The sequence below is a fragment of the Hemicordylus capensis genome, chromosome 1 (genome assembly GCF_027244095.1).
Source record: "Hemicordylus capensis ecotype Gifberg chromosome 1, rHemCap1.1.pri, whole genome shotgun sequence".
NCBI classification, from domain to species: Eukaryota; Metazoa; Chordata; class Lepidosauria; order Squamata; family Cordylidae; genus Hemicordylus; species Hemicordylus capensis.
In genome coordinates this window covers 43,698,465-43,725,180 of record NC_069657.1, presented here as the reverse complement: position 1 = coordinate 43,725,180, position 26,716 = coordinate 43,698,465, and the positions used below count along the sequence as shown (strand labels likewise).

Sequence of the window (26,716 nt, the reverse complement as noted above, 5' to 3'; positions counted from 1 at the left end):
TCTGGGGAGCCATTTCATTTAAGTGAGCTCAAACATTATACCTTCCAACATTCACAAAAGTATGATACCATTCAACCTACTAGTTCATTCAGTCGCTGCAGATCAAAATCAAAAGGGATAAAATATTTTGACATATTAAAGTTTATAAAAGCATACCTGGTGCACTACCATCCAGGTCACTTGCATATAAGCTTGAAAGAGATGCACTTCTTATACCAGAATTTCTCAATCGTTGGCTCCTTAATTGGCCTATGGACTCTTCCAGTGTTTCTTTAAGCTGCATTAAAATGACAATTACTTAGATGAAAGGCAGGAAGGGACAATGTAAGCAAAGAACTATAATAGATATGAGCAGTTGGATAGCAATCTGACACCATTTGGAAGAGACTCAGAAAACAGATAGAAAACAGAGTCCAAGTAGATCTGACTGTTTAAACATAAATTTTAAGAAGCCCATATAGTGGTGGCATCAAATGGTGTGACCACACAGGCTAGAATTCCTAGCATTGGTTTCTTAACCCCATCCTTCCTTGTGGAGCAAGTTGAATTAGTTCTGTATCATTTACAATATACATATATATATATTCAGAATAACTGGGCTAAACATAGGAAATTGGCTTATACCGAGACAGACCACTGGTCCACCTAAATAAATATTGTCTACAATGACTAGCAGGAGCCCTCTAGGGTTTCAGACAGGGGTCTTCAAACATCCAGGGTCAAACAAGGACTAACATTCCAGTCATAGTTCTGCATGATCTTCATGATCCCCACCGCACGTTAAGGTCATCTGAAGATGTCCGTCTCCAGTTACCACCAGTTCGTCTGGTGGCAACTCAGAGGTGGGCCTTCTCTGTTGCTGCTCCTGGGCTATGGAATGCACTCCTGGCAGAAATCCGTAATTTGAGTTCATTATTGTCTTTCAGAAGAGACCTTGGTTTTTAAATTGAAGTGAACTGTTTCAAATTGTTTTAAATGTTTGCCCTGGTTTTCCAGGGTTTTTAACTGTTTAATTGGTTTTATTCTGTTTTTATAGTTTTAATTTTAATTGTTAACTAGTTTTAATGGTTTTTATTCTGTTGCAAACCACTCTGAGCCATTTTTGGAAGGGCAATATATAAATCAAATGAATGAATGAATGAATGAATATCATAACAGGCAACCATCCCCAACCCAGTGGTTAGGAGGCCTGCATGAAGAACCTATGGACATGATCGCCAGAGAAAATGCTCAAGTTTCACTGCAGACATAATTATCTCACAGTTGCTGGAACACTCCACGTATGTATTGCTCTATTTTATTATTATTATTATCACCAATATTTATGCTTTTCATTAAAAAGGTTATAAAAGCAGTTTACAAAGAAAAAGAAATAGATGGTTCCCTGTCCCCAAAGGGCTCGCAGTTGGAAAAGAAACACAAGATAGACACCAGCAACTGGTGCTAATGCTGTCCTGGGATTGGATCGAGACAGTTGCTCTCCCCCTGCTAAAAAAAAGAGAATCACTACTTTTAAAAGTGCCTCTTTGCTCAGTTACTAGAGGATGTATGTGTAAGGAGACACACATTCCACTAGGGAGAGGAAGCTGCCTTATACTGAGTCAGCCCATCTAGGGCAGTATTGCCTACTCTGCATGGCAGCAGCTCTCCAAGGTTTTAGCCACGCAGCTTTTCAGACCTCCCTGGAGATACCAGAGATTCCACCTGGGACCCTTTGCATACAGAGCAGGTGCTCTGTTACTGCCCCACAACATCTCCCCTGATGTCAAATTCTAGCCCGGGCTTTTTAAAACTATAATTATTATTCACACCGTCTGTGAACTGCCAGATGTGCATCGCTTTCATAGATTGCTGAGCTTTGCAATATTGGGAGAAAATAAAAAGGCAGAGGGAGGGGAGGAAAAGACACGGGAAACAGTACACAGAACAGGCAACAGTAGGAGCCTAAACAGGCTAGCGTATGGCCACTCCCAAATGGAAATCTCTGCAAGTGACAGGGAAGCTGAATCAGCATGCTTGACACCCACAAAGCATGCAGGACTGTGCCAACAACCAATAATCCAAATGGACTGGCAAGGTCAGCATGGGTGGCATGACACCTATGGCACAAAACCAGCCACAACAGCACCAGACACTGATGAGAGTTGGTACCTGCGCCATGAGGTCCCCTCTCCCCCACCCCATGCCTGTTTAGTGCCACTAATGTGCCAATTCATCAAAGAGCTGCTCTCAGGAGCTAATTGTTTTCTGGCTGCTTCATTGCAGGAGGAAGCAGCCATCTGGAAGCATCCTCTCTTTGCGTACAAATGAGTCAGAACTGGCAAAGAGATTAAAAACAAATAATTGGCTAGAAGAAGTGCACATGGCATGGGATGGAAAAATTGTCCCATGGATGGATTTCACAATTAGTATTCGAACTTGACACCTTCAGCGCATGACAATCAATACTCCTGCCTAGCCTCATATGTATTTTAAAATACATTTGTGTTATGTGTTCTTACTTGATGTTTTAATGCTGTGTTGTGAGCCACCCAGAGAACAATTTGTTATGGGGCGGCTAACAGATACAGTTGTTCATGATTATTTATCATCATCATCATGTTTGATCTGAAATGTTTGAGTCAGGAGCACAGAAAAACATACATTTGAACTCCCAAGTTCTAATTAAAACATGCAGGGGGAAAACCCATGACCCTGCCCTTCCAGAGATGGGGATTTGCATTTTGGAATGCTGACCCATATCAGAGAGTTTTGGACACGGGTGAACATTCAAGCACACAGTTGCCACTCCTGTCCCACTGTCTGAAGTGCTACAAATCCTGGGAGAGAAGTACCCACTGGTGTAGTCAAAATGGGATGGAGCGGGCCACCGGCCCGGTACTTCTCCTACTCCCAGACACTGCCGAGTTGTCCCCCAACCTCACACTCTAATTTTTGCCCCCCAAGCTGCCATCACTGCTGCTGCCTTGCCCCCCAACCTCTGTACTCTAATTTTTGCCCCACAAGGGCGGCACACAATTTTGTAAAGAAAGCGGCTGGCTTCCCCACCGGCCGCTGCCCACTGTTGCTGAGCCTCACTGCTCTGATGCACGCATGCCTCAACCTGGCCCTGGCAAGCCAGTGTTCCCTGCCAGCTGCCCCCACCCCCAGGGCTTAGAGGGCCTCTGCACATGTGCAGAATCCACATATGCACAAAGGCCATCTTGACTGGGGGCCAGGCCAAGGTACATGCTGCACTGAGCAGCAGCAGGAGCTGGCAGAGAAGCCAGACAATGTCTTAAAATTAGAGCACGGGTGGCAGGGCAGTGAGGAAGGGGTGAGGCGAGCGCCGGGTTGCGTCTCTCATCTCTATGGCCCTTCCTGTGCCCAGAGAGGGGAAATCGGCCATGGATATCAACCATGGAATAAAGACGTATGTGCTGCTAGCCGAGCTAGATTTGCCAACTGTGCACAGTTTCTATTTATATATATCAGGCAAGAGAAATTTTTAGATTTCCTTCGTGAGTATTTTTCTTTTATTCCTCTTACATCCTCACCTTCCATGAGAAATGTTACTGTGAAGTCTGTGAAGACACTACTGAGTCTGTGAAGACAAACTGTGACAATCTGTGAAGACAGTCTGTGAAGACAGTCTGTGAAGACAATACTCAGCAAGATAGACCAATGGTCTGACTCAGTATATGGCAGTTTCCTATGTTCCTAAGATGAAGTTGAAAAGCAGTTTTGAAAGCAGCTATGCAGAGTTCTGTTGGAAATATACTTTTTATTTTTATTTTGATGTTGCTTAATGCCTCGGGACCAGAGCAGCCAATGGAAAAGGAGTTGCATTCTGTGGCTGAGGCATTACATACCAGCTTTATGAAAGGTGATTTATATTTCATGCCTTGAAGTCACGAGAGCCTCTTAAAAAGAAGTAGCTCTAGATGAAGATGAGCTCTCCTCTGCCTCAACAGATTAATCGAACAGGTTTGGTGGGGTCCAGGCGAGCACTGCAGTGCAGCTGTACAGCCACCAACAGGTGTGCTTCCCTCTTGGCTTCCAGTCATTATATCTTTTCCCCCTGCCAATTCTTTCTCCTTGAGTTCCATATTCCTAAGGGTGGCATGACACACCACCCCAGAGCTCCCAAACCACTCTTTAGAGTCTCTTGCACGTTTTTTAATGGACTTCTTGGAAGTTGGCTACAAAAGCAGTTCAAAGGAAAAATGATGTGCAAGAAGTTATACCGTAATCCCAGGATCTGCCTTAAGTCCCACTTTCTGTAATTTGGCTATTTGAAATGTCACAAATACAGTTGTCTCCTAAAGTATTTTGCAAACGCCTTGATGTAGCTTAAAAGCGCCTTGATGTAGCTTAAAAGGGGGGGGCGGGCAGGGGGACTGAGGGTGCTCCAGTAGACACACTGACATCTCTTGTTCACAACAGCTTCTGTGTTCATTCAACAGGAGAAATGGGTTCCACATGAGCAGTTCTTTGCCCAGGCAAATCTTTATTCAGTGGTCAGGCTCTCCATATGCCAGATCTGTATGTTGCTCATAGATGACTAGAGAGAAGTCTGGGAAAGGGGCGTGTTGAACCTTTTGAAATAAACTCAGGGGGCGCGGGTAGCATACAGAAGGGACATGAATTTTGCCCCTCTAAATCCCAGCTCATCTCTTAGAAACCAGAAGACTAAGGTCTCGTCCAAATATAAAATTATTATTATTATTTGCACAACTTTTTTTTAAAAAGCTCTCAAAGTGGTACATAGCACAAGAAATAAGAAAATGGATTGTCTTCCCATGATATTAAAAAAAACCAACCACCAATGAAGCTAGGATTCTAAGAGTCAGAGTCACTAAGAGTCACACAAAACAATGAAGCCGCATTTTAAAATACAAATAATATAAAGTGGTCATTTGCTTGGTGGTGTGTGTGTGTGTGTGTGTGTGTGTGTGTGTGTGTGTGTGTGTGTTTTTAATGGGGGTGTGGCTATGGGGCGCACCTGCACTTCTGAATTTGCGACCACACCACTGTCTGCACCACACTAGATTTATTTCTCAACACTTGAACTGGCTCTCGAGATCAGACCAGTCATATCACTAAATGAACTATTAGAACTTCAGGGTGTTCTCCCCCCTACCCCGCAGAAAGTTAAGAAAAGAGTCATTACTTAGCAGTATTATTACTGCATTATTGGTAGTATTTAGTCAGTTGCTTCATTGATTCCCAGATATTGTTCACTATAACTCCCAGCATCCCCAGCTGCAATAGCCTTTGGCTAGAGATTATGGGAGTTATAGTCAACATCTGGAAATCCCTGTTAGAGAGAACACTGAGTTGCTTCATTAGCATATATAAGCCCCCTAATGGTGCAGCGGGGAAATGACTTCACTAGCAAGCCTGAGATTGCCGGGTTTGAATCCCCACTGGTATGTCTCCCAGACTATGAGAAACATCTATATCAGGCAGCACCGATATAGGAAGATGCCGAAAGGCATCATCTCATACTGTGCAGGAGATGGCAATGGTAAACTCCTCCTGTATTCTACCAAAGACAACCACAGGGCTCTGTGGTTGTCAGGAACTGACACTGACTGGACAGCACACTTTATCTTTACTTTTCATTAGCACAGAAAACATCTTTCATAAGAAAAGAGCACAAAACGTTCCATCAGGGGCTGACACTCAACTAAAAGTGGTTGCACAACAAAGTTTGTGCACCTGAAAGATCTCAAAATCGCACTCTTACACAAATGATCCCCAAAACATGAAATGACAGAGGAAGAGGAGCACATGTTGCGCAACTTACTGCATCAGTACAAGGATGCTTGGGCAAGCACAACACAAATCTGTATTGCAAGCTCCAACCAACTAGTGCAACACATTTGCACAAGTGCCTTGTTCATTAGATCCAAACAAGAAAAGGTGAGTTTAAAGCAGCTACAGCTGGTAGGACTTGTGATTTGTGGACAAAGGCGATTGTTACAGAGAATGTGAAAGGAAAAAAAGAAAAGGCTTTACTCGATAAAAGCCTAATAAAGAGTTCTTAATTAAAGTGCAAAGAGGGTTTCTGTGCAGTCTGGTAGAACTTCACCTTGTGCTCAGCGTAGAGCAGAAATCCAGTTCTTGCACACAAAGAGGAGAGAAAAGGCCATGTACTGCCAGCAACAAAGGGAAATGCTGGTCTTGTGGTAGCAAGCATGAATTGTCCCCTTTGCTAAGCAGGGTCTGCCTTGGTTTACATTTGAATGTGTGATTACATGTGAGCACTGTAAGATATTCCCCTTAAGGGATGGGGCCATAGATCAGCGGAAGAGCATCTGCATGCTTGCGTGCAGAAGGTCCAGGTTCACCCTCTGGCATCTCCAAGCAGGGCTGGGAGAGACTCCTGCCTGAAATCTTGGAAAGCCACTGCCAATCAGCAGAGACAATATTGAGCTACATGGACCAATGGTCTGACTCAGTATAAGGCAGCTTCTTATGTTCCCCCTTGACTCCGCTTGAAATTGAAGCCTGGCAGGCCACAGCCTTCCCCCACTTCTCACCCCACAAGCCCAAAGCCAAGGTAAGTCAACTACAATGCCAGCCCTCCTTCCAAACATATTGGGGATTGAGAAGGAATACACGTCTATCAGATTGTGTAGGCATCATTTAAGAAGTACCAAAAGGTGCTCACGTTTGCAATTGCTTCTGCCTGTTCATTGTTGTACTCTCGATACTGGCCCAGCATCTGGTCCACATGTCTCAGGTTCCGATTAGTATCCTTAAGGGGAATATTGAAAGCATTAGAGCTAAAACCAGAAATCCTACAACCTTGAAGCTTTTGCCTATTATAGCACTTGGCTTAATATCAAATTAAGGCAGCTCAACATTCCAGTTGCTAAAACATCTACCATTTTCAGGATGCTCAGTCTAAGGCCCCCCTCACACACAAGCAGAAGCATGGACAAATGTGAATTACCCATGGGTGCATGTCACTTGACCTATGCCAATCTATGGGGAAAAGCCATGTAACCTGTCCTGCCCCCCCATCGTCACGTAAGTCACACTTAGCCCTGCAGGTTCGTATCATGCAGAAGCCCCTTCCATGCTGTTTGCTATAGGTATAAGTATGAAGGGGCCCCTAAATGAACCAAGAGTTCACATTTTTAAAAAAAAAATCAAGTGAAATTTTTGATCAGATTACACAAGAGCTTTCCATACAATGATGAATATAGTTTCATAATGATGTGATTATTTTTCCACTAATGTAAAAATTGCTTTATTAGACTCCACCTGTTTCAGGATTTTGTCTCCAGAGGCAACACAATGCCTCCTGGGGACTCACAAATGAGACATGATGGTAACTTCAGCCATCCCCTGTTCATCCTCAGCATCTGGTAATTAGAGGTATATTGCCTCTGAAAATGGAAGTTCAATTTAGTGGCCATGACTAGCAGCCACTGAGAAATCCATTGTCTGTGAACTCATTTAATCCTTTTAAAAGCTATCTAACCTAATGACTGCTATCATACAGTCATATCATAACCTAATGACCGAGTCGTCTGCTATCATATGGCGATGAAGATCAAAGTCAAGTAGGTGTTGTGTGAAGAAGCACTTCCTTTTAAAATCTACAGCCAGTTTCATCGGATGACCCCCCAAATCCAAAACTGAGAGAAAAGCTTCTCTCTACTCACACACTCCAAACATTTCATAAATGTATAATATTTTTCCCCGCCACCCTCAATTCTCTTTCTAAACTAAGAAGTCCCAGTCATTTAGTCTTTCCTCAGAGGGAAGATGCTCCACTCTCTAGTCATTTAGCTCCCCTGTAGACAAAAACATAAGCCAATCTCCAAGCATTAGGGATTGCGAGTTGAACACATTTGCTCCTCTATTTCCCACACCCTCAAGTAAGATTCCCCCATCTTCCCCCACCAGCATTCACCATGGCTCCGTCTTATTTCTGCACCAGTATTAACCACACAAATCTTGTGTTATGGTCAGTACAAAGTTCACCTTGGATTTGTAATCAGCACAATTTCAAATCCTAGATTAGGAGCAAACCCTGGTTCACATTAACCATGGTTAACCCTGGTAAAGATATAATACCAAACCATCATCAAGAGTAATGAGGGAAGGTTGTAGTGGAATTTGTGCTCTCAATGCAAGGGAGTGTGCATCAGCATTATTTGCCCTTTACTTATTTCAACTCTCTACCATTTTTGAGATGGACCAATGTTGTATTCTAAATCTGGCTGAACCATTATCTTATATAAGGGCATTATGATACCTGCTATCTTATTTTAAATCCTTTCCGATTGATCCCTGGCATTTTATTTGCTTTACACATACACACACACACACCCTAGGGCTGCCGCAGGAAGAGAGCTTTCTTTCCAAGGAGAAAGAATTAGAAACATTTTTCTAATGTTTCCAGAGAGCTTTCCACTATAATTTCAAAATCTCTTCCATAGGTAATCACAGCCACATTAGACCCCATCACTGCACAAGTGAAATTAAGCCCTAAGTGCATCCGATTGCACTTAATTATCTGCCCCTCTGTTCTGCCCAGTCATCCAATTCAGAGAGATCCTTATGGACTTCAGAACCTGCTTGCAATTTTACTGTCATTAATAACTTGGCGACACCCACAGGCTTATCTACCTCACTGTTCATCCTTTATTCCAGATCATTTCTTAATGTTAAAAAAACACCTGGCAAATAGCAAGCCTTAGGAGATGTAATTGCTTACTTTCCTCCATTGCAAAATCTGTTTTTATCCTACACTCTACTTTCTGTGTTTTAAACCAGACACCAATCACAGCCAGATCAGTCTTCTTGTTCTCTTAGGAGCCTTTGGTGAAATACTTCAACAGCCCTTTTTAAAAAAATCCAAGTATACAACGTCTAATGAATCAAATGTTTGGCATTCAACAATACCCCCAAATTGCCTTCCTTTAAACCGGATGTGATTTTGAATGTGTTATAAGCCATCTTGGCCACAATTTAGTGGAAAAGCAGTGTAGAAATTTTAAAACTGAAATAAAGCCATACCCCAGACATAAGACATTTATACCATTGCTTTACACACATACACCCCACCACACTAATTTGATCTGCAATATTTCTCCAGCTTGTGAATGTTGTGACTGTCTTTTTTTTTTTTTAAAGGGGGGGCGGGGGGTGAGCTAACCATACATAACTTCTCTGATCTAGGATTCCAATAGTCTTAAAAGCCAATCCTATGTAATTTTTCCCCTCAAGTATTTTTCTGCTGTCAATGCAACTTAGGGCCAAACTACACATTATACTGAGTACATAGTCCGGACCTTATGCACCTTATGCAAAAACCTTATGCACTTGGTTTTTGATTGCTGTTACATATTCGGCACAAAAAGCCAAATCCAGATTGAGACTGTGGCGTGTGGGGAGGAAGTCTTTAATCAGCTGCAGCCCCAATCAGGATTGAAGGCCCCTGGGATTGCTACTGTATTTACCAGAATGCAAGACTAGGTTTTTTCCAAGTTTTTTTATATTAGAAACCATGAGGTAGTCTTAAATTCAGAGAACTGTTCCGTTCAAGTAAATGCAGGTATAACCTGTATTTAACCTCTGCTTTTTAAGGGGTTCATCTTCAATTCAGTCTCATCTTCTATTCAAGTAAATACGATATTTCCCCCAGGGGAAGAAGCTCCTAGCAGCCAGTGGGGCAGGGGTGCAGGGCATGATCCAAATTAGAACCATGGCTATGGAAAGAGTTAAAGCCCCCCTCCTCACTACCAGGGTTCTAATCACTCCCCATAAGGCTGATTTTTAAACAAAAAAACCCTACACAAGCAGGAATAGTTTATCATAACATCCGTTTAATGCAATGCGTAAGAGTGCGTTAGGAATTTGTATCAACCCTGCCTTGAACACAAACAACAGCCAGAAAGAACTACAGTAATCTTTCTGGTTTGTCCCCAAACACACTTTACGCTTTTGTAAGTGACAAGCAGTATTTTTCACAGAAACAACATTACAAGGTGGATCAATCACTTCACTAGGCAGAGCCCTCCCTTTTATGTGTGCAAGATACATAAAAACGCTTTAGAAAGCCAATGGTTCTTAGCAACCTGTAAAGTGCTTGCTAAAGTATGGATCTTCTCTGTAACATCTTCATCATCATGATTTCGTATTCTATTACAAGTTGCTCTTACAGGACCCCGTCTTCCAGTTCTACGATGGAAGTGATCAGAATCACTGGATGAATCTGCCATCGATACCTTGAAGAGACAAAAATAAATAAATCATCCTCAAAACATGAACATTTCACAACAAAGCTTTCAGGGCTCCATCACACTAGCATGGGGTAGGCAACCTTGGCTCTCCAGCTGTTGCTGAACGACAACTCTCCCCAGCAATGGCTCGACATGCCTGGACAGCTACATCCCACCAGAGATCTAGGGGAAACACTTCTATGATCTGTACGAAGATGAAGCTGTGGAACACACGCCCGCCCACCCCTCAGCACGATGTAGAGGACCTGCCCACATGGCCAACAGTGACAACATCTGGAATGACCTGGGAAGGCCCCTGGACATGACCTAATTCCCCCAGAGCAAATAAAAAATAACTCAGCATGGTGAGCCCCTATCCTGGCCTCGCTATTCACATTTATCAACACACATGGCCATATTCCCAAGGACTGGGCGCTAGCGGTCAATGTCCTCATCTTCAAAAATGGCAGAAAAGACGACCCAACAATCTAGAGACCCATCAGCCTGCTCAGCGCAGTCAGTAAGCTCTACGCTAGATATCTGTACTGTAAGCTTAGGGGCTGGCTGGCACAAGAAAACCTCCTCATGGAAGGGCAGACCAGATTTAGGGAGGGACAATCCACCACTGACCAGTGTCTAGTTCTACAGCATCTAACTGAGAAATATTCCACCCACACTACAGCCTCCCTTCATGCAGCTTTTATAGACCTCAAGGATGCACTTGATTCCATTTCATGAGTCAAACTGTGGAGAAAACTGCAAGACTCCTCAACTGACCGGCACCTGCTATACCTCATCTGTATCCTACATGATTATACATTCCTCAAAGTAAGGTGCAACTCCCAAGGTCATCTATTAAGCCCCGTTCCAACCTGTAAGGGTGTCAAACAAGGCTATATTCTTGCCCCATTCCTGTTTAACTGCTATATTAACATCATGGTGGGTCATCTTCATAGATCATATTTTCACCCTCCCAAGCTTGCAGAGAGATACATGCTCTGCTCTACGCAGATAATACACCAATGCGATCTAGAACACCCATAGGCCTCAGAAGGGCCCTTGTCCAATACTGCAAAGAAGACCAGAAGGAAACGAACTATCACCCATTTTAACCACAGTTTTAAGAAAGCTCACCACAATTTAACAATAGCTGTATAACAGTGTAAAGCTTTTAGCCTCTCTACTCTCACAGTTCTGGGCACAGCCTTTTTAAAATGCAATCTACTATATGCTGTTCAAAGACCGTAATAAAGATTGATTGATTGATTGAAACTACAACTCCGATCATCACCAGCCGGGGCGGAGCCACCATCGAGCAAACGAGTTCAAAGAACCCTGGCTGCCGCCCCTCAGGGGCTGCGCCTCACGAGTCAGACACACACACCCCGCGCATCTGACGTCAGACGCAGGGGACGTGATTTAGCTCCCATATTACTTATTATGATTACTTATTCAATTGGGGCCACGCTGCCCCGTTTGGGAACTAAGTCGGCCAGTGCAGCATTTGCAGCGCGGCCGGAGCAACTTTCCCTGCCTTTTAAATGTGCGGCCCCGTTTGGGAGCTAAACCATGCCCCCGCATCTGACATCTGATGCAGGGGGCATGGCTAAACGCTCCCTGCGTCTGATGTCAGATGCAGTGGGCAGAGCTAGGGAGCCGCGGCAGAACCCAGGCTGCCACTCGCCTCCCTCCGCGCCTGTCCCCATCCACAATAAATTGTGGCTGGGGATGGTGAACACCATAGTTCAGCAACAGCTGGAGAGCCAAGGTTGCCTGCCTCTGTTCTAGTGATGTGTTTAGAAAACCAAAGCAACTCCATTTTACTTAGAAACTCCATTTCTAACCCCAGCCCAGGGACATAATTTACATCACTGCCTTTACTGTAGCAAAATTGTATCTATGAAACTTGTTAATATAGTCAAGGTACTCACCATTTCTCGCTGACAGTCAAGAAAACAGGATCTAACCAAATAAGGAGTAATCACCCAATGAACAATGAATCATTTGCATGCGTACTAGTGTATACTGTGTCTAGAGTGTCAGCACCATTTAGATTGTTTGTATAAATGTAAGATGCACCTGTAACCAAACTGTAATCAGTTTGAGAGCATGAGCCTATTGATTACCCATTGCTGACTGCAGAGCAATAACGCCTAAATTAATAATTCCCAATCCTTGTGTCTGAGTGATTGGTTAAGCGGACCCAGGAACGAACCCCATCCACATCACTAGCATGACACCAGGAAGCAAAAACCTGGGCAATGACAGGCAGAAAGGGGCTAGCTTGGGTCTCAATGGCACCCAATCAGTTCTACGGAACAGAGTAAGCAGGCTGCAGCCTACCACACCGCTGCAAAGGATCAATATCTGCCATTCACTCGGACATCCTGTGCACATACAGTGCCCGGCAATATTTTCATCTTTTATTTCATTTGTCTACCACTTCTCTACTTTCTCTGAATTCAAAGTAGCTCATAGTATAAGAATGAAATTAAAATAAAATGTTTTAAAAGCCTCCATAACACAAAACGATATATTCTAAAACAGAAACCAAGGCAGATATTTGCAGAACAGTTTTGTTTTGTTTTTTTAAGCAGCTAGCATAAGGTATTCATTAAAAGCTCTGTGGAACAAAAATGTGTTAACCACTACTATATCAGCAATGTCCCATCGCTCAACTAAGATTGGGGGCCCGGGGCAGAGTGGTGTTGAGGGCTCCCCCCCCCCATGAGAGTACAACAATAAATGAAGCAGAAAAGAAACTACAATAGTAGGGTTGTTTCTTGACTCAGTCTAGATGAAACAAAATGGCAGTTGGCAGCAGCCAGCCGTTGGAAACCCCAGACACAGGGGGAGAGTTTCTTTGGCCGGGGCTAGTAACAAGGATATCATTTTTTTTTTTAATGCTTTGTTTCAGAAAATTAATTAGGAACATAATAAATGGATAATACCAATCAAAGTGGGCAATATCACACAACTATTTTTCAAGCGACTATCTCTTGAAAACATATAGAATGCCTCATAGACACACAGTCTATCTGTAAACTGGGTGAGGATTTATTACATATACTTAAATCCAAACGTGCTAAATCAGATCCAAGTGTTGATTATATTTAAAATATTTATAGCCCACATTCCATTCCAAAAAACAACAAAAAACAACCCACCCTTCAGGACTGCTATCAACAATGTTATTTTTTAAAAAATCATGGTCAAAATGATTCGATAAAGCTATGCAAACATAGCAAAACAGATGGGATGATGGGAGCTGTAGTCCAACATCATCCAAAGACCCAAGGTTGGGAACTCCAAAATAGGCTGCTCCCAGATCATTTTCACCCGATCAAGAATTTTTCCATCTTCTCTGGATTAACTATCAGATTGTTTGTCCACATCCAGTTCTTCAAGATCTAGATATCTGTTCAGAATCTCCACCACCTCCCTAGAATCTGATACAGTAGAGACAGATTATGAGTCTAGATGAAACAAAATGGCAGTTGGCAGCAGCCAGCCGTTGGAAACCCCAGACACTGGGGGAGAGCCACGCTGTGACTGCATAAAATAAAGCAGTTTTCTGAAAATCTCCCAGCAGTTTTATGAAAATGTTGAATAATATGGGGCATGAGAAAGAACACTCCAGAACCTCATGAGCCAGTGGTCAGGGGCTGAGCAGTAGTCCATAGAAACTGCCACACCAGGACACCACAGGTTATGGTACTGAAAGCTGCCGAGAAGTCCAGCAAAACCAACAGGGTCTCATTACCCCATCCAAATCCCACCACAGCAAACCCATCGGGAAGGCCAAGGCCTTCCCACAGTCTTATTAAATCTTAAAAAGATTTAAACAGCCTGTATCATCCAGAAATGTCTATAGCTGGGCTGCCACCACACATTCAACCACTTCGCTCCAAATTGGTTTATTGGATACAGACCTACAATCATCTAGAACAACCAATTCTAAAGATGACTTTTCCAACATAAAAGCCTCACAACAGCTTCCGCCAAAACAGCTTACCCTGCCTTCTCTCAAAGAGGCATTTGTGATCGAACAAGCCAACTATTCAGTCTCTGGCAGCTTTAAACAACCAGGAGGTTTTTCAGACATGGCTCTATGCCCCGGGGTATCTGAACTGCTTCAGATACTGCTGCTTTGTAGCAGATTCGAGGCATTTTAATTCGAGGGATGAGATGGACCATTTGCATAGCCATCAGCACCTCCATCAACACCTTTGGAGAAAGCAGAAGCCCCGGAGTTTTTTTCAAAAGCTGCTGGAAATAGAGGACTTTTTTACCCCGGACATAACTTGGGCCAAGCCAGAATTCGCAGCCTCCATTCGGGGAGAATCAAAGTCCTGTCTGTCCTGGTCCCTGATAGCCTGCAGGGAGGTCAGATTAAATCCAGCCAATATGTGGACTGGCACACTCCAATCAGGAGTGGATTCAGGTGGAGGGGGACCCTGTCTGTAAAACCTCCAGGATGGGCAAGGGTTATGGGTACTTGGAAGCTGGCCTCACAAATCCATATCCTCAAACTGTATGAACTGAAAAATATTCATTACACCACAACAAGCTAGCACTCCAGGCATACAGCAATGATTGTGGGATCCAAGACAATTTAGGGCACTAGAAGTTTTTTCTGATCCAAAATTCTCCAGAAAACCTACACATGCGCATTCTTGGTATGTGTGTGAATCACATGGGCAGAAACATGAGGTCAAAGGATTCTTTCATGTTAACACTGATAGCCATGGCCAAATTCCAATACACTCTTAATCAGGAATCCACAAATTTAATCTTCATCTTCACTAGCCAGTCATTATTTGTGGTCACCACCAATCCCTTCTCTTCCCTGAGATCCCGTTCTGGCACACAGGCAAAGGGCTTAGGAGAGAAGCAGGTCTTCTGTCATTTGCACTGGGATATGGAGATGGTAAGGAACAGTGGGAACCCTCTCCTACTGCTCAGAAGGGTGTCCTGCTGTTTCTCATCTTCTCAAATATGGCATCAGAAGTGAGACCTCTGGTGAGGAGAACTGTGTGGTGTGCGGTGTCCTGCTCACTAGAGGGCTGGGAGCACTGTCAAGCATGTGGATTTGAGGGTGCCTATTCCTAAAGCATTATGAAGCACAGGTTTAAAGCTTTTGGTAAGCAGACTTTTCTTTCCCTCGCTCTGCTACTGAAAATCTCAAGTGAATCCTACACACTTTTGCAGGGCGGGGTGGGGGGAAGAAATCTATTTTATATTTTGAAGAATTTGTTTGTATGCTTGTGCAAAATAAGTTCCTACTGCCCAATGATCTACAGATACCAAATTTTGTATAAACAATCCTGTCACTTAAATTAGCTGAATACACTACATTTTACACTGGAATATGCTGGGGGAAAGGTTTGATTGATTTATTTTTTTTAAGAAGAAATTCTGGATATAATCATATTTTAGCTATTATTGTTCTCATCAGTTTTGTTTTGTTTTTAACACTCAATAGTCAGATCAATAATTTCAAAACATGCCCTAGAGAAGCAGGAGATCTTTCTCAGATTCAAATTCACCATATGTGGTAATTATTCAATAAAATGAATAATGTTTGAAATCCTACAAATTTCATACTGTTCTTTTATTTCCCTATTTACAAACACATGAACATTCTATGACATATATTTAATTTCTTGAACTTTTTAGTAAGTGTAATCTACACAAAGTTACTTTCCCCAGTCAACAATAGGCCTCATCTACTAGTATCATATCCTAGTTGTTCCAGGACTGGTGTTCATCACTCATAGCTCTCGGACTTTCTTCCCCATACAGTGCTGTGCTGTGGTTTTATTTTTGTTGAATCCTGAACTTAGCATCACAGGCTGCAGCATGATTAGGGCACATGAATCAGTACACCTTGCTGTAGGCACTTACTTGCTACCACACCAAACCTTGGGACCAAGCCATATATATAGCCAAGCTTCTGCTATTTTTAGAGTAGCATCTCTACAAACAAAAGCTCAGTTCAAAAGAAGAGAAGTCATATTCTTACTGAGAAAAAGTCATTGCCAACGGCAGCATTGAAAAGAGGGGAGTTAATCCAAAGAAAAATGTAGTTGGCTTAATGGGCTCTATTCATTTTAAAATAGGACAATTTTCTATTGAGCCTTTCTACAGCTAGGAACATAGGAAGCTGCCTTATACTGAGTCAGACCATTTGTCCATCTAGCTCAGTATTGTCTACACAGACTGGCAGCAGCTCCTCCAAGGTTACAGGCAGGAGTCTTTCTCAGCTCTATCTGGAGATGCCAGGGAGGGAACTTGGAACCTTCCACATGCAAGCATCCAGGTGCTCTTCCCAGAGCAGCCCCATATCTTACAGGGCTCACATGTAGTCACCCATGCATATGTAAACCAGGGTAGATCCTGCTTAGCAAAGGGGATCATTCATGCTTGCTACCACAAATCCAGCTCTGAGGTAGCATCCAGTTTTGTTTGCCTAAACAAGTTGCTAAGAGGAACTGCAAACACTTATGACCCATTTTTATGCAGAAAACAGATCTCCATCTTAATGGTTACATGAATCTTTTCCCTTCTTAGCCATTAGTCCAATGTCTGCAACGACACTGAAAGCTCACAAGTAATTCTAGTATGGCCCTTCTAAAGACATCATTACTCAGTATAACGGCTGAAAGTCAATGAAACTCAAAAGACCATAATATAAACAGTTAATAATGCTAGGAATGTTCCACAGTTGTTTTAATCCAAAGGAGGAAAACCAGTTGTTGTTTTTTAAGTTCTTATCCCTCTCCCCAAACAGACGCACCCAATTCCTTGAAGATAATGGAACAAAAGCTCTAGATCAGTGATTTTCCAACTTTCTACTTTTACAGAGCACTTTTCGCACTGACTTCTGTCTAAGCAACTACCACAGAGCCTCTGCACAACCACAGCCCTGGAACATGTGCATGCTCTCGGATGGGAGGGCCCTGGCTAGATCTGTAGACCTGCACAAGACCTAGAACACACCCTGTACTTGCATATGAGTATAGTGATGGGAAATCTATCTTTCAGACAAACTGCATTACTGATCTTGCCACAGAGGAACCTCTGGTAAGCTTTCATGGAACCTCTGGGTTCCCACGGACAGTTTGAAAGACACCGCTCCAGACCATTGTAGTGGAACACTTACGAAACGGCAAGCTGAAAAAAGCCACAAAGTCTCCAGCCCGCAACTGACAGGAAAAGGAAGTTGAGTCAAACTGAGCTCTTGGTCAGGCATTCAGTTTTCGCTTGAACAATCCAGAATCAATCCAGTATGGTTAAACAAAACATTCATTGTGGGGGGAAAGTAGGGAGAAGGGACCAGAAAGAGACTCAGACAAGACTGCACCATGGTAACTCAACTCAGCTGCAGCCCTGATCACACTATAGTCATATCCGCACGTTATGTTTATGTATATTAGCTCATACAGTGAACACAGGTACAGATCTGTACCCAGGTAGCATTATTAACACATTATGTTGAACACAGATACAGAAGTACACTTTATATATGTACTCTGCATGGGGGGAGGGGTTTCCCTAGATTCACTTTTAAAATGAACACATGTACAATCATGCATACAAGAACATATAAGAGTGTGCAGACTCACAACATATACTTGCACAACATAATGTCTGATGAGAGTTCATACTGTAATGCAATTACAAATAAAGAACATGAATAGTCTTGCTGGGTCAAATCAAACATCCATCTAATGGCCGATTAAATCTAAAGGTCCGTCCTATTTCCCATAGTGGCCAATCAGTTGCCACTGAGAAACTGACAAGCAGCACTTGAAGGCAATGAAACCTAGACAGAGCTTGTACCAGAAATCCTATGCCTTTCACATCAGCCCATGAACACAGTCCCGGCCCACCCACTCACAATTTGCAGCACAACACCAAGTGCACAACTAAAGAAAATCTACTGCATTGCTTGATCTCTGACAAAACACTCTGAAGCCATTTAGAAATAAGGAAGTGCTCATACCTATTATATCGCTTCCCAATCATTTCAAGACTGGGGGGGGGGCGGCCTTAGGATTTAAAACTGTCACAATCTAACTTTACTTACTGCTCTAGCTCTAGAATCTTGAGCTCAAACGTGGCCACCAGCAACCTTCCAAAGAGCCACAGAGGGAAGGGAAAGAAAGGAAGTGGTGACACCATCTGAGCACAGTAGTTAGCCCATCCCACAGCCAACAAAGATGTTGGCTAGTGCCAGGCCTCTATTTGCATGCCATTAGTTTTCCCCTTCTTCCCATAGATGACAACCTTGCTCCAGCTTCAGGCCAGGCAATACCGACACACCACTATCTTTCTACTAAGAAACAGAGAACTGCTCCTCACTAACATCCAACTGCTCCTCACTAACATTCAGATATTCTGACACACAGAGCATAACTAAACAAAATAAAGAACTGCATTATGCTAATATTATTTTTATATCAGTTCAACAGTCATAGCTTTCTCCAAGATACCTGGGTAATTTTGTTTGGTGAGTTACTGAAAATTCTCTCTTAAAGATCTACAACATCTCCCACCCCTAATTACCGCTCCCAAGGTTCTATGGTGAAAGGGAATTGACTATAGCCCTCTTGAGACATTACTCTGTACAAGCATACAAGTATCTCTACACATGTGCATGGTTTTGTGTGAATAATTGTATGTGCATTCTTTTAACAAAGCAAACCAGGTTACAGGCCCCCTCAAATACAGAGTACAGAGGAAGGGGAGTGTTCTACTGCATGTGTGTTGAACATAATGCGAGAATAACTGTGCATGCATACAAATCTGTACATGCCTACACTGTACACACAGTGTACGTGCATTGAACATGGCATAAACATGAACATGTGTACAGATATACCCACATACACCTTGGCCATTCTGCATGAAACTCTACTCTGAGTGCTGGTGTTTGATTCTTGCAGAAGTGGGTGAATTCTTGCTTACTTGCTCCCATGACTAGCAGGAGGGAACATGCTACAGTCAATGTTGCCTATAAATCCCACTCTCCCTGCAACATTTGCGAACAAGCAAATTAATTTAAATCCCCACATATATACAGCTACTTAGAATTGTACCCATCCCTTCTAGTTTGAAATTCCTCCTTCTCCATGACTCTGTGGGCTCCCAGAAAGACAAGGTCAGAGAAAAAGAACAGCAGCTATCACCTCAAGTAGCTAAAACACATCCTGCAAGGTAAAGAGCAAGGCTACTTCCAAAACGTATACTTTCAATGACCAAGATTAGGCTGCAAGTCCCACTGTGCTCAATGGCTTTTACTCACAAGTAAGTACACATAAGTTTGCCCAGAAGGAAGTCTCGCTGAAGTTAATAGGGCAGACCTACTTCAGAGCAAACATGGTTAGGATCAAGCTATTAAGAAGCAAACATTCATCAAAGCTGGGATGACATTTGCTATACCAGCACAGCGTAGTGGTTAGAGTGTTGGACTAGGACTGGGAAGACCCAAGTTCAAATCCTCATTCAACCATGAAACTCACTGGGTGACTCTAGGCCAGTCATGTATCTCTCAGCCTAACCTACCCTGTTTCCCCGAAAGTAAGACCTACCCCGAAAGTAAGACCTAGCAGTAATATATGATGTACCGCTAATTGCCCTAGTGCATTTTTTGGGGCTAAAATTATTATAAGACACTGTCTTATTTTCGGGGAAACACAGTATCTCACAGGGTTGTTGTGAGGATAAAAATAACCATGTTCCTCTGAGCTCCTCGGAGGAAGAGCAGGATATAAATGTAAAAAATTAAATTAAATTTAAAAAATTAAACTAAGCTAAATTAAATTAAATTACATACATGGTAGAGAAAATAAATGTCCTTGCAAAGAAGCCTTCTTAAAACAACAATAACAGATGTTCGACTTCCACATCAGGCTACAGTAAAAGAGCTGAGTTTTCCTACAGAAGAGGGAGCTCTTTTCCTTACTCCATAAAAAACATTAAAGATACATTAAAAGAATCTTTGCAGCACGTTAGGGCATACTGTAGCATATTAAGCTTATGCCATAAAATATCCCTTGGGTATTTCAAAAGTGAAACATGTTTTTAACTTTTTGTGTTTGCTGTAACACACTAAGGCTGCAATCCGATGCACAAGTTTCTGCGAGTAAGCAGGGGATTTACTGCTGAGTAAGCATGCATAAGTTTGCACTGCAAGACAGCTCTCTCTCTCTCCGGAACCTATCTTGTTTTAGCCACCCCCAAATCCTTATGCCATCATCACAAAAGGCCACCATACAATCTGGGCACTGGATCGCCCCATATATCCATCCCACCAGCATGCCACTGCCCCCCAAATCACGGAGAACTGACAGTACGTACACCCCATACATACTTCGTTCTCGTCGGCTCCCTGTTCTTCGATCTCGAGACCAACCCACCCCTTCTCACCTGACAGCAGCCCTCAGAACCAAGGCATGTCTCCCCAACGCCCGCGGCTCCAACTGTCCGGCACCCAGCCAGCTCCCAACCCACCCCGCCGCTATGGCAACTTGAACTAGCCGCCCTGCCAGGGAGAGAGAGCGGCCTCCAAGGGCGCCAGGGGCCCCCTGGCGCGGACCATTATGGGAAACGTAGTTCACAGACCCAAACTCACCGGTCATTTGGAGCGGGAGAAAGACTACAACCCCCAAGATGCCTTGCGACAGCTATTCTAGGAACAGCCTGCGGCGCTACACGCCCGCACCCGGAAAACAAGCCTCGCAAACGGACTGTCGTGCAGGCCAGGCCGCGCCCACTTCTTAAAGGGCCAGGAGTCTGTGAGAGCGACAAGAAAAGTCCTTTGGGCAGGCGGGGAAGTGATGCCCAGTAATTCATTTTAGCCCAGTAAATGCGGGCGGACCTAAAATAGTGTTCCCAGACGGTTTCCTCCACAGACTGCTTTCAACTGGATCAGACCAAAAGTCCATCTAGTCCAGGATCCTCTTTCCCAGAGTGGTGAACCTGATGCCTCCGGGAAGCCCAAGCAAGATATGAAGGCAGCATCCCCTTCACCCCCATTGTTTGACTCTCAGTCATTGGTATTCCTCAGCGTACTGCTTCTGAACCTGGAGGTTCCATTAGCCATCATCCAATTGCCTTTGATAGGCCTATGCATGAAACTTGGCTGATCAAATAATGCTTCATCTCATAGGTGCAAGACTGTGATCTTGGCAAAGAGAATGTCAAAACAAAAATTATTTTAAATTCCCTTGTTGGTGTCCTTTAGGAAAAAGCTTGAGAACCTGTGAAATTTTGACTCCTAGCCCTACTTGGGATTATTCTGTTATTTTTTAACATAAGCTGCCTGAGGCTGAGTCAGATTATTGATCTGTGTAACCCAGTATTATTAATATTTATATACTGCTTTACAACAAAAAGGTTCACGAGGCAGCTTACATAGCAAAAAGAATGAGAAGATTATTCTCACTCTGGTTGATGACTGTAATAAAGAATCTATCTAAGATGGTTCCCACTAGGATTACCATTTAAGGTTCTCAAATCCGAGTGGCCTAATGTGCACATTATGTAAATTATGCAGCAACTAATTTGTATTAATTAATTTATTTATTTGACAGATTTGTATATTTTCCCCTCCTTCTCTGCATCCCTCCTTTCCCTTCCCATGTGATCACATCCAGAGTGGACAGCTCATTGAAAGTGTTGACTCATTGTGCGGCAGCTGTGAGAAAGGTTAATCACATGCTTGGAATCATTAGGAAAGGAATTGAAAATAAAACTACTAATATTGTAATGCCCTTACACAAAATTCTGGTGTGGACACATTTGGAGTACTGTGTACAGTTCTGGTCACCATACCTCAGAAAGGACATTATAACACTGGAGAAGGTGCAGAATAGGGCAAACAAGATGATTAGGGGCCTAGAGCATGTTCCTTACAAGGCAAGGCTACAACTCCTGATGCTTTTTACTTTAGAAAAAAGATGACTGAGGGGAGGCATGCTAGAGGTCTATAAAATCATGCATGGTGTGGAGAAAGTTGATAGAAAGAAACTTTTCTCCCTCTCTAACAGTAGAACCAGTGATCATCTCATGAAACTGATTACCAAGAAATTTAGTACCAAGAAAAGGAAGTACTTTTCTACACAACACACAATAATTAACCTATGGAATTCTCTACCACAAGATGTTATGACAGCCAACAGCCTGGATGGCTTTAAGAAGGGCTTGGATAACAGTACATCCAGTGACTGTTGCTGGTGTCTGTCTGATGCTTCTTTTTAGATTGTGAGGGCTTTGAGGACAGGGAGCCAACCTATTTATTTATTATTTCTCTATGTAAACTGCTTTGAACACTTTGGTTGAAAAGTGGTATATAAATAGTTGGTGGTGGTGTTGGATAAATTTATGGAGGACAAGTCTTTCAATAGCACACAGTACAAGGAGAAGGTGAGTACTATCCCACTTCTATACTTTTGTTGGAGGACAGAGCTTAAAACCTTCAATTAGCTCACAACTGCACCCAATACATAACTTCAAGTGAACAAGCCCCATATATTCTAGATAACCAATCAAACCAGTTATGAAGGTAGAATGCCAGCAGGGGAGGGAGTGCTTCCCAGTGTATTGCACAGAGTGTTGCATGTATGACTATCTGCCTGAGGGGCAGATGTCGAGGAAGTGCACACAGTGTAAGGAGCTCCTGGCTCTCAGGGAACAAGTTTGTTCCCTTGAAACCAAGGTGGCTGACCTGGAGAGCTCAGGGAGGCAGAGAGGTGTGTGGATGACACCCTCAGGGATGTGGTAGAGGCATCCCACTCCCAGGCTGACAGCTGCTTTGCTGACATGAAGAATGAAGGTCTCAGGGAAGGAGGACATCAGTCTAGGGAAGAGGGAAACATTCCCTTAGCAGGGACACCTTCCTTGGGCGATGCACACATATCCTCTTACACAGAGGATACTCCTCTAGGGGGTGGGGTCCTCCTTGTTATGGGTGATTCGATCATTAGGGGCACAGAGAAATGGGTCTGTGACCCACATGTTGGCCGCACAGTGACTTGGTGTGAAGGTTGCGGATGTCACACGGTGTCTAGATAGGCAGTCAGTGCTGGAGAGGAATCAACTGTCATGGTGCATGTCAGCACCAATGATTTTGGGAAATGCAGTCGGGAGGTCCTGAAAGCCAAATTTAGGTCCTAGGCAGCATACTGAAGTCCAGGACCCACAAGGTAGCATTCTCTGAAGTGCTTCTACGCTGAGGTGAAGAGCTGAGGTGTCTCAATGCATAGATGACAATGTGGTGCCGAGAGGAGGGGTTTATATTTGTTAGGCACTGGGATACGTTTTGGGGCAAGCAAAGCCTGTTCAAAAGTGACGGGCTCCACTTGAACCAAGATGAAACCAGACTGCTGGTGCTTAAAGTCAAAAAGGTCGCAGAGCAGCTTTTAAAATGCCAATCTGTGAAGACAATACTGAGCTAGATGGACCAATGGTCTGACTCAGTATATGGCAACTTCCTTTGTTTCTAAAATGATTGCCGACAGGAACTGGGTGGTACCTGGTATGGCAAGCAAAATCCCCTAAGGTGCGAGGGTGCAAATGTTTCAGATAAACCAGAAGGGGACAGAGTGGAGTCAGGAGTAGATCAGAAGGAAACAAAAATGCTCAGCTGGAATGTATACCAAGGAGGAGAAAAGTAACCACCAAGTTCAGGAAGACGCCAGAGTGGATAACAAGTAAAGTCAGGGAAGCTAAATGGAATAAGACCTCCTTCAGAAAACAGAAATTCTTCCCAAGTGAAGAGAACAGAAAGGAACAAAAACTCTGGCAAAAGAAATGCAAGGAGTCAATAAGGTATGCAAAAAGAGAATCTGAGGAGCACATAGCTAGAAGTGTCAAGCGGAATAACAAAAACTTCTTTTAGTATATCAGAAGTAGAAAACCTGCCAGGGTGAGGATCGGACCCCTAGATGATAAGGGTGTGAAAGGGTTTATTAAAGAGGATAAGGAGATTACAGAGAAGCTGAATGAGTTATTTGCATCTGTGACTGTCTTCACGGCAGAGGACACTCACTGAACATATACCCTTTCCGGAACTGAGCTTCTGGAGGCTGAAGAACTTGGCCAATTTAAGGTTACGAGAGATGATGTTCTAAACTGTCTTGAAAAACTAAAAATGAACCAATCACCAAGGCCAGATGGCATCCACCCAAGAGTTCTGAAGGAACTCAAATTTGAAATTGCTGATCTCCTAGCAAAAATATGTAACTTGTCCCTATAGTCAGGCTCTGTACCAGAGGACTGGAAAGCACCTAATATAATGATCTGGGAAATTACAGGCCAGTTAGCTTAACTTTGGTGCCGGGTAATTAACTGAAAGCATACTTAAGGACAAAATTGTTAAAAACATAGAAGAACAGGCCTTGCTGAAGGAGAACCAGCATGGCTTCTGCAAGGGCAAGTCTTGCCTCACTGAGCTTTTGGAGTTCTTTGAGAGTGTCAACAGACATGTGGATAAAGGTGATCCAGTTGACATAGTATACCTGGACTTCCAAAAAGCTTTTGACAAAGTTCCTCACCAAAGATTCTCGAGTAAACTTAGTAGTCATGGGATAAGGGAACAGGTTAGTGTGTGGATTGGTAACTGGTTGAAGGACAGGAAACAGGATAAGAATAAATGGACAGTTTTCACAATGGAGAGAAGTGGCGTTTCCCAGGTATCTGTACTTCGACCAGTGCTCTTTAACTTGTTCATAAATGATCTAGAAGTTGGGGTAACCAGCGAGGTGGCCAAATTTGCAGGTGACACTAAATTGGGCATTTTCCAGATTACACCCTACGACAGTGTCACCACATGTTTGTCCATACTGCCTGTGTTTCAACATCGCAGTCCCTGTGCTATCAGCAAGGTGCTGTTCACATTTCTGATGCCTTCTTTTGGATTTTATCCTTGCAATTTAGTCCTACAACATTGCATGTGCGTCGCAAAATAAGAAGAATCTGTATTTTCCTGTTGTAGGAGGGTTACGAAGCTATTTACGTTTTCAGAATTATCCTGCCAAGCCGAAGCATTTTACTGCTGAACAGCGTGTAATCTAGAAAGTGCCCTGTTTAGAGTAGTGAAATTCAAAACAAATTGTGAGGAGCTCCAAAATGATTTCTCCAAATTGGGGGATTGGGCAACAAAATGGCAAATGTGGCTCAATGTAAGCAAGTGTAAAGTGATGCATATTGGGGCAACCCCCCCCCCCCCTTCACGTATACACTGATGGGAGCTGAGCTGTCGGTGACTGACCAGGAGAGAGATCTTGGGGTCATTGTCGACAGCTCGTTGAAAGTGTCTACTCAATGCATAGGAGCTGTGAAAAAGGCTAATTCCATGCTAGGAATCATTAGGAAGGGGGTTTGAAATAAAATTACTAATATTATTATGCCCTTATACAGATCTATGGTGCAGCCATATCTGGAGTACTGTGTACAGCTTTGGTTACCGTATCTTAAGAAGGATATTGTAGAACTGGAAAAGGTGCAGAAGAGGGCAACCAAGATGATCAGGGGTCTGGAGCACCTTCCTTATGAGGCTAAGCTACAGCATCTAGGGCTCTTTACCTTGGAAAAGAGATGACTAAGGGGAGACATGATCGAAGTGTATCAAATTATGCATGGAGTGGAGAGGGTGGACAGAGAGAAATTTTTCTCCCTCTCTTACAAAACTAAAACCAGGGGTCACCCCATGAAACTGGTTGGGAAATTTCGGACCGACAAGAGGAAGTACTCCTTCACATGGCGCATAATTAATCTATGGAATTCTTTGCCATGGGATGTGGTGATGGCCACCAGCTTGGATGGCTTTAAAAGGGGCTTAGACAGATTCATGGTGGACAGGTCTATCAACAGCTACTAGTATGGAAACTGTGGGCCACCTCCAGCCTCAGAGGTATGATGCCTCTCAATACCAGTTACAGGGGAGCAACAGCAGGAGAGAGGGCGTGCACATACCTCTTGCCTGTGGGATCCCCAGAGGCATCTGATAGGCCATTGTGTGAAACCGGATGCTGGACTAGATAGGCTTTGGGCCTAATCCAGCAGGGCTGTTCTTATGTTCATAGGTTCTTCTGTTCTTATTACTTACTCTTCTTTTAATCAGTTATCAGCTAAAGTAGCATCATGACCTTGCCCTGATGATTGCCAATAAAGTATAAAACATCTTCATTGCCAAAGTGAGTGTCACAGCCTTCTTACAGGAATGTTAATCATGACATCTGATTGGATGCAGATAGCATCCCTGGGATCTAAATAGCACCTGTACTACTGCTGCTGCTGCTACCACTAATATTTATACACCGTTTTCCAGTAGAAGGCTTCTAAGTGGATTACATAGAAAAATGCACCCTGTTGAAGTTTACCTACTCTTTTTCTTCTGCTGCTGTTTTGAGTAACACCTTCCAGACTTCTATGGGGAAAGGATGGGAGAAAGACCAGCGGTCATAGTGGCATTAGAGGGTGTG

At 43.3% G+C, this 26,716-nt stretch overlaps 1 protein-coding gene across 10 annotated transcripts in view; it reads right to left on the bottom strand.

The window, feature by feature from the left end:
* Positions 1-20,964, bottom strand: part of CEP128 (centrosomal protein 128) — a 263,923-nt gene extending 242,959 nt beyond the window's left edge. For 8 of the 10 annotated variants that reach the window (XR_008313415.1, XR_008313413.1, XR_008313414.1 and 5 more), the window contains exons 1-4: positions 20,661-20,791; positions 10,083-10,232; positions 6,659-6,745; positions 157-277 (exon numbers count right to left, since the gene is read on the bottom strand). Coding sequence is in view for 7 of the 10 variants with exons in the window: in XM_053284675.1 (XP_053140650.1) it covers positions 157-277; positions 6,659-6,745; positions 10,083-10,226 (352 nt within the window). In the remaining 3 variants the exon portion in view is untranslated. Of the gene's footprint in view, positions 1-156; positions 278-6,658; positions 6,746-10,082; positions 10,233-18,318; positions 18,362-20,660; positions 20,792-20,865 lie in introns of those variants that run through there. The other 2 variants (XM_053284676.1, XM_053284677.1) reach the window with 2 other exon arrangements.
* Positions 20,965-26,716: the final 5,752 nt, after the last annotated feature.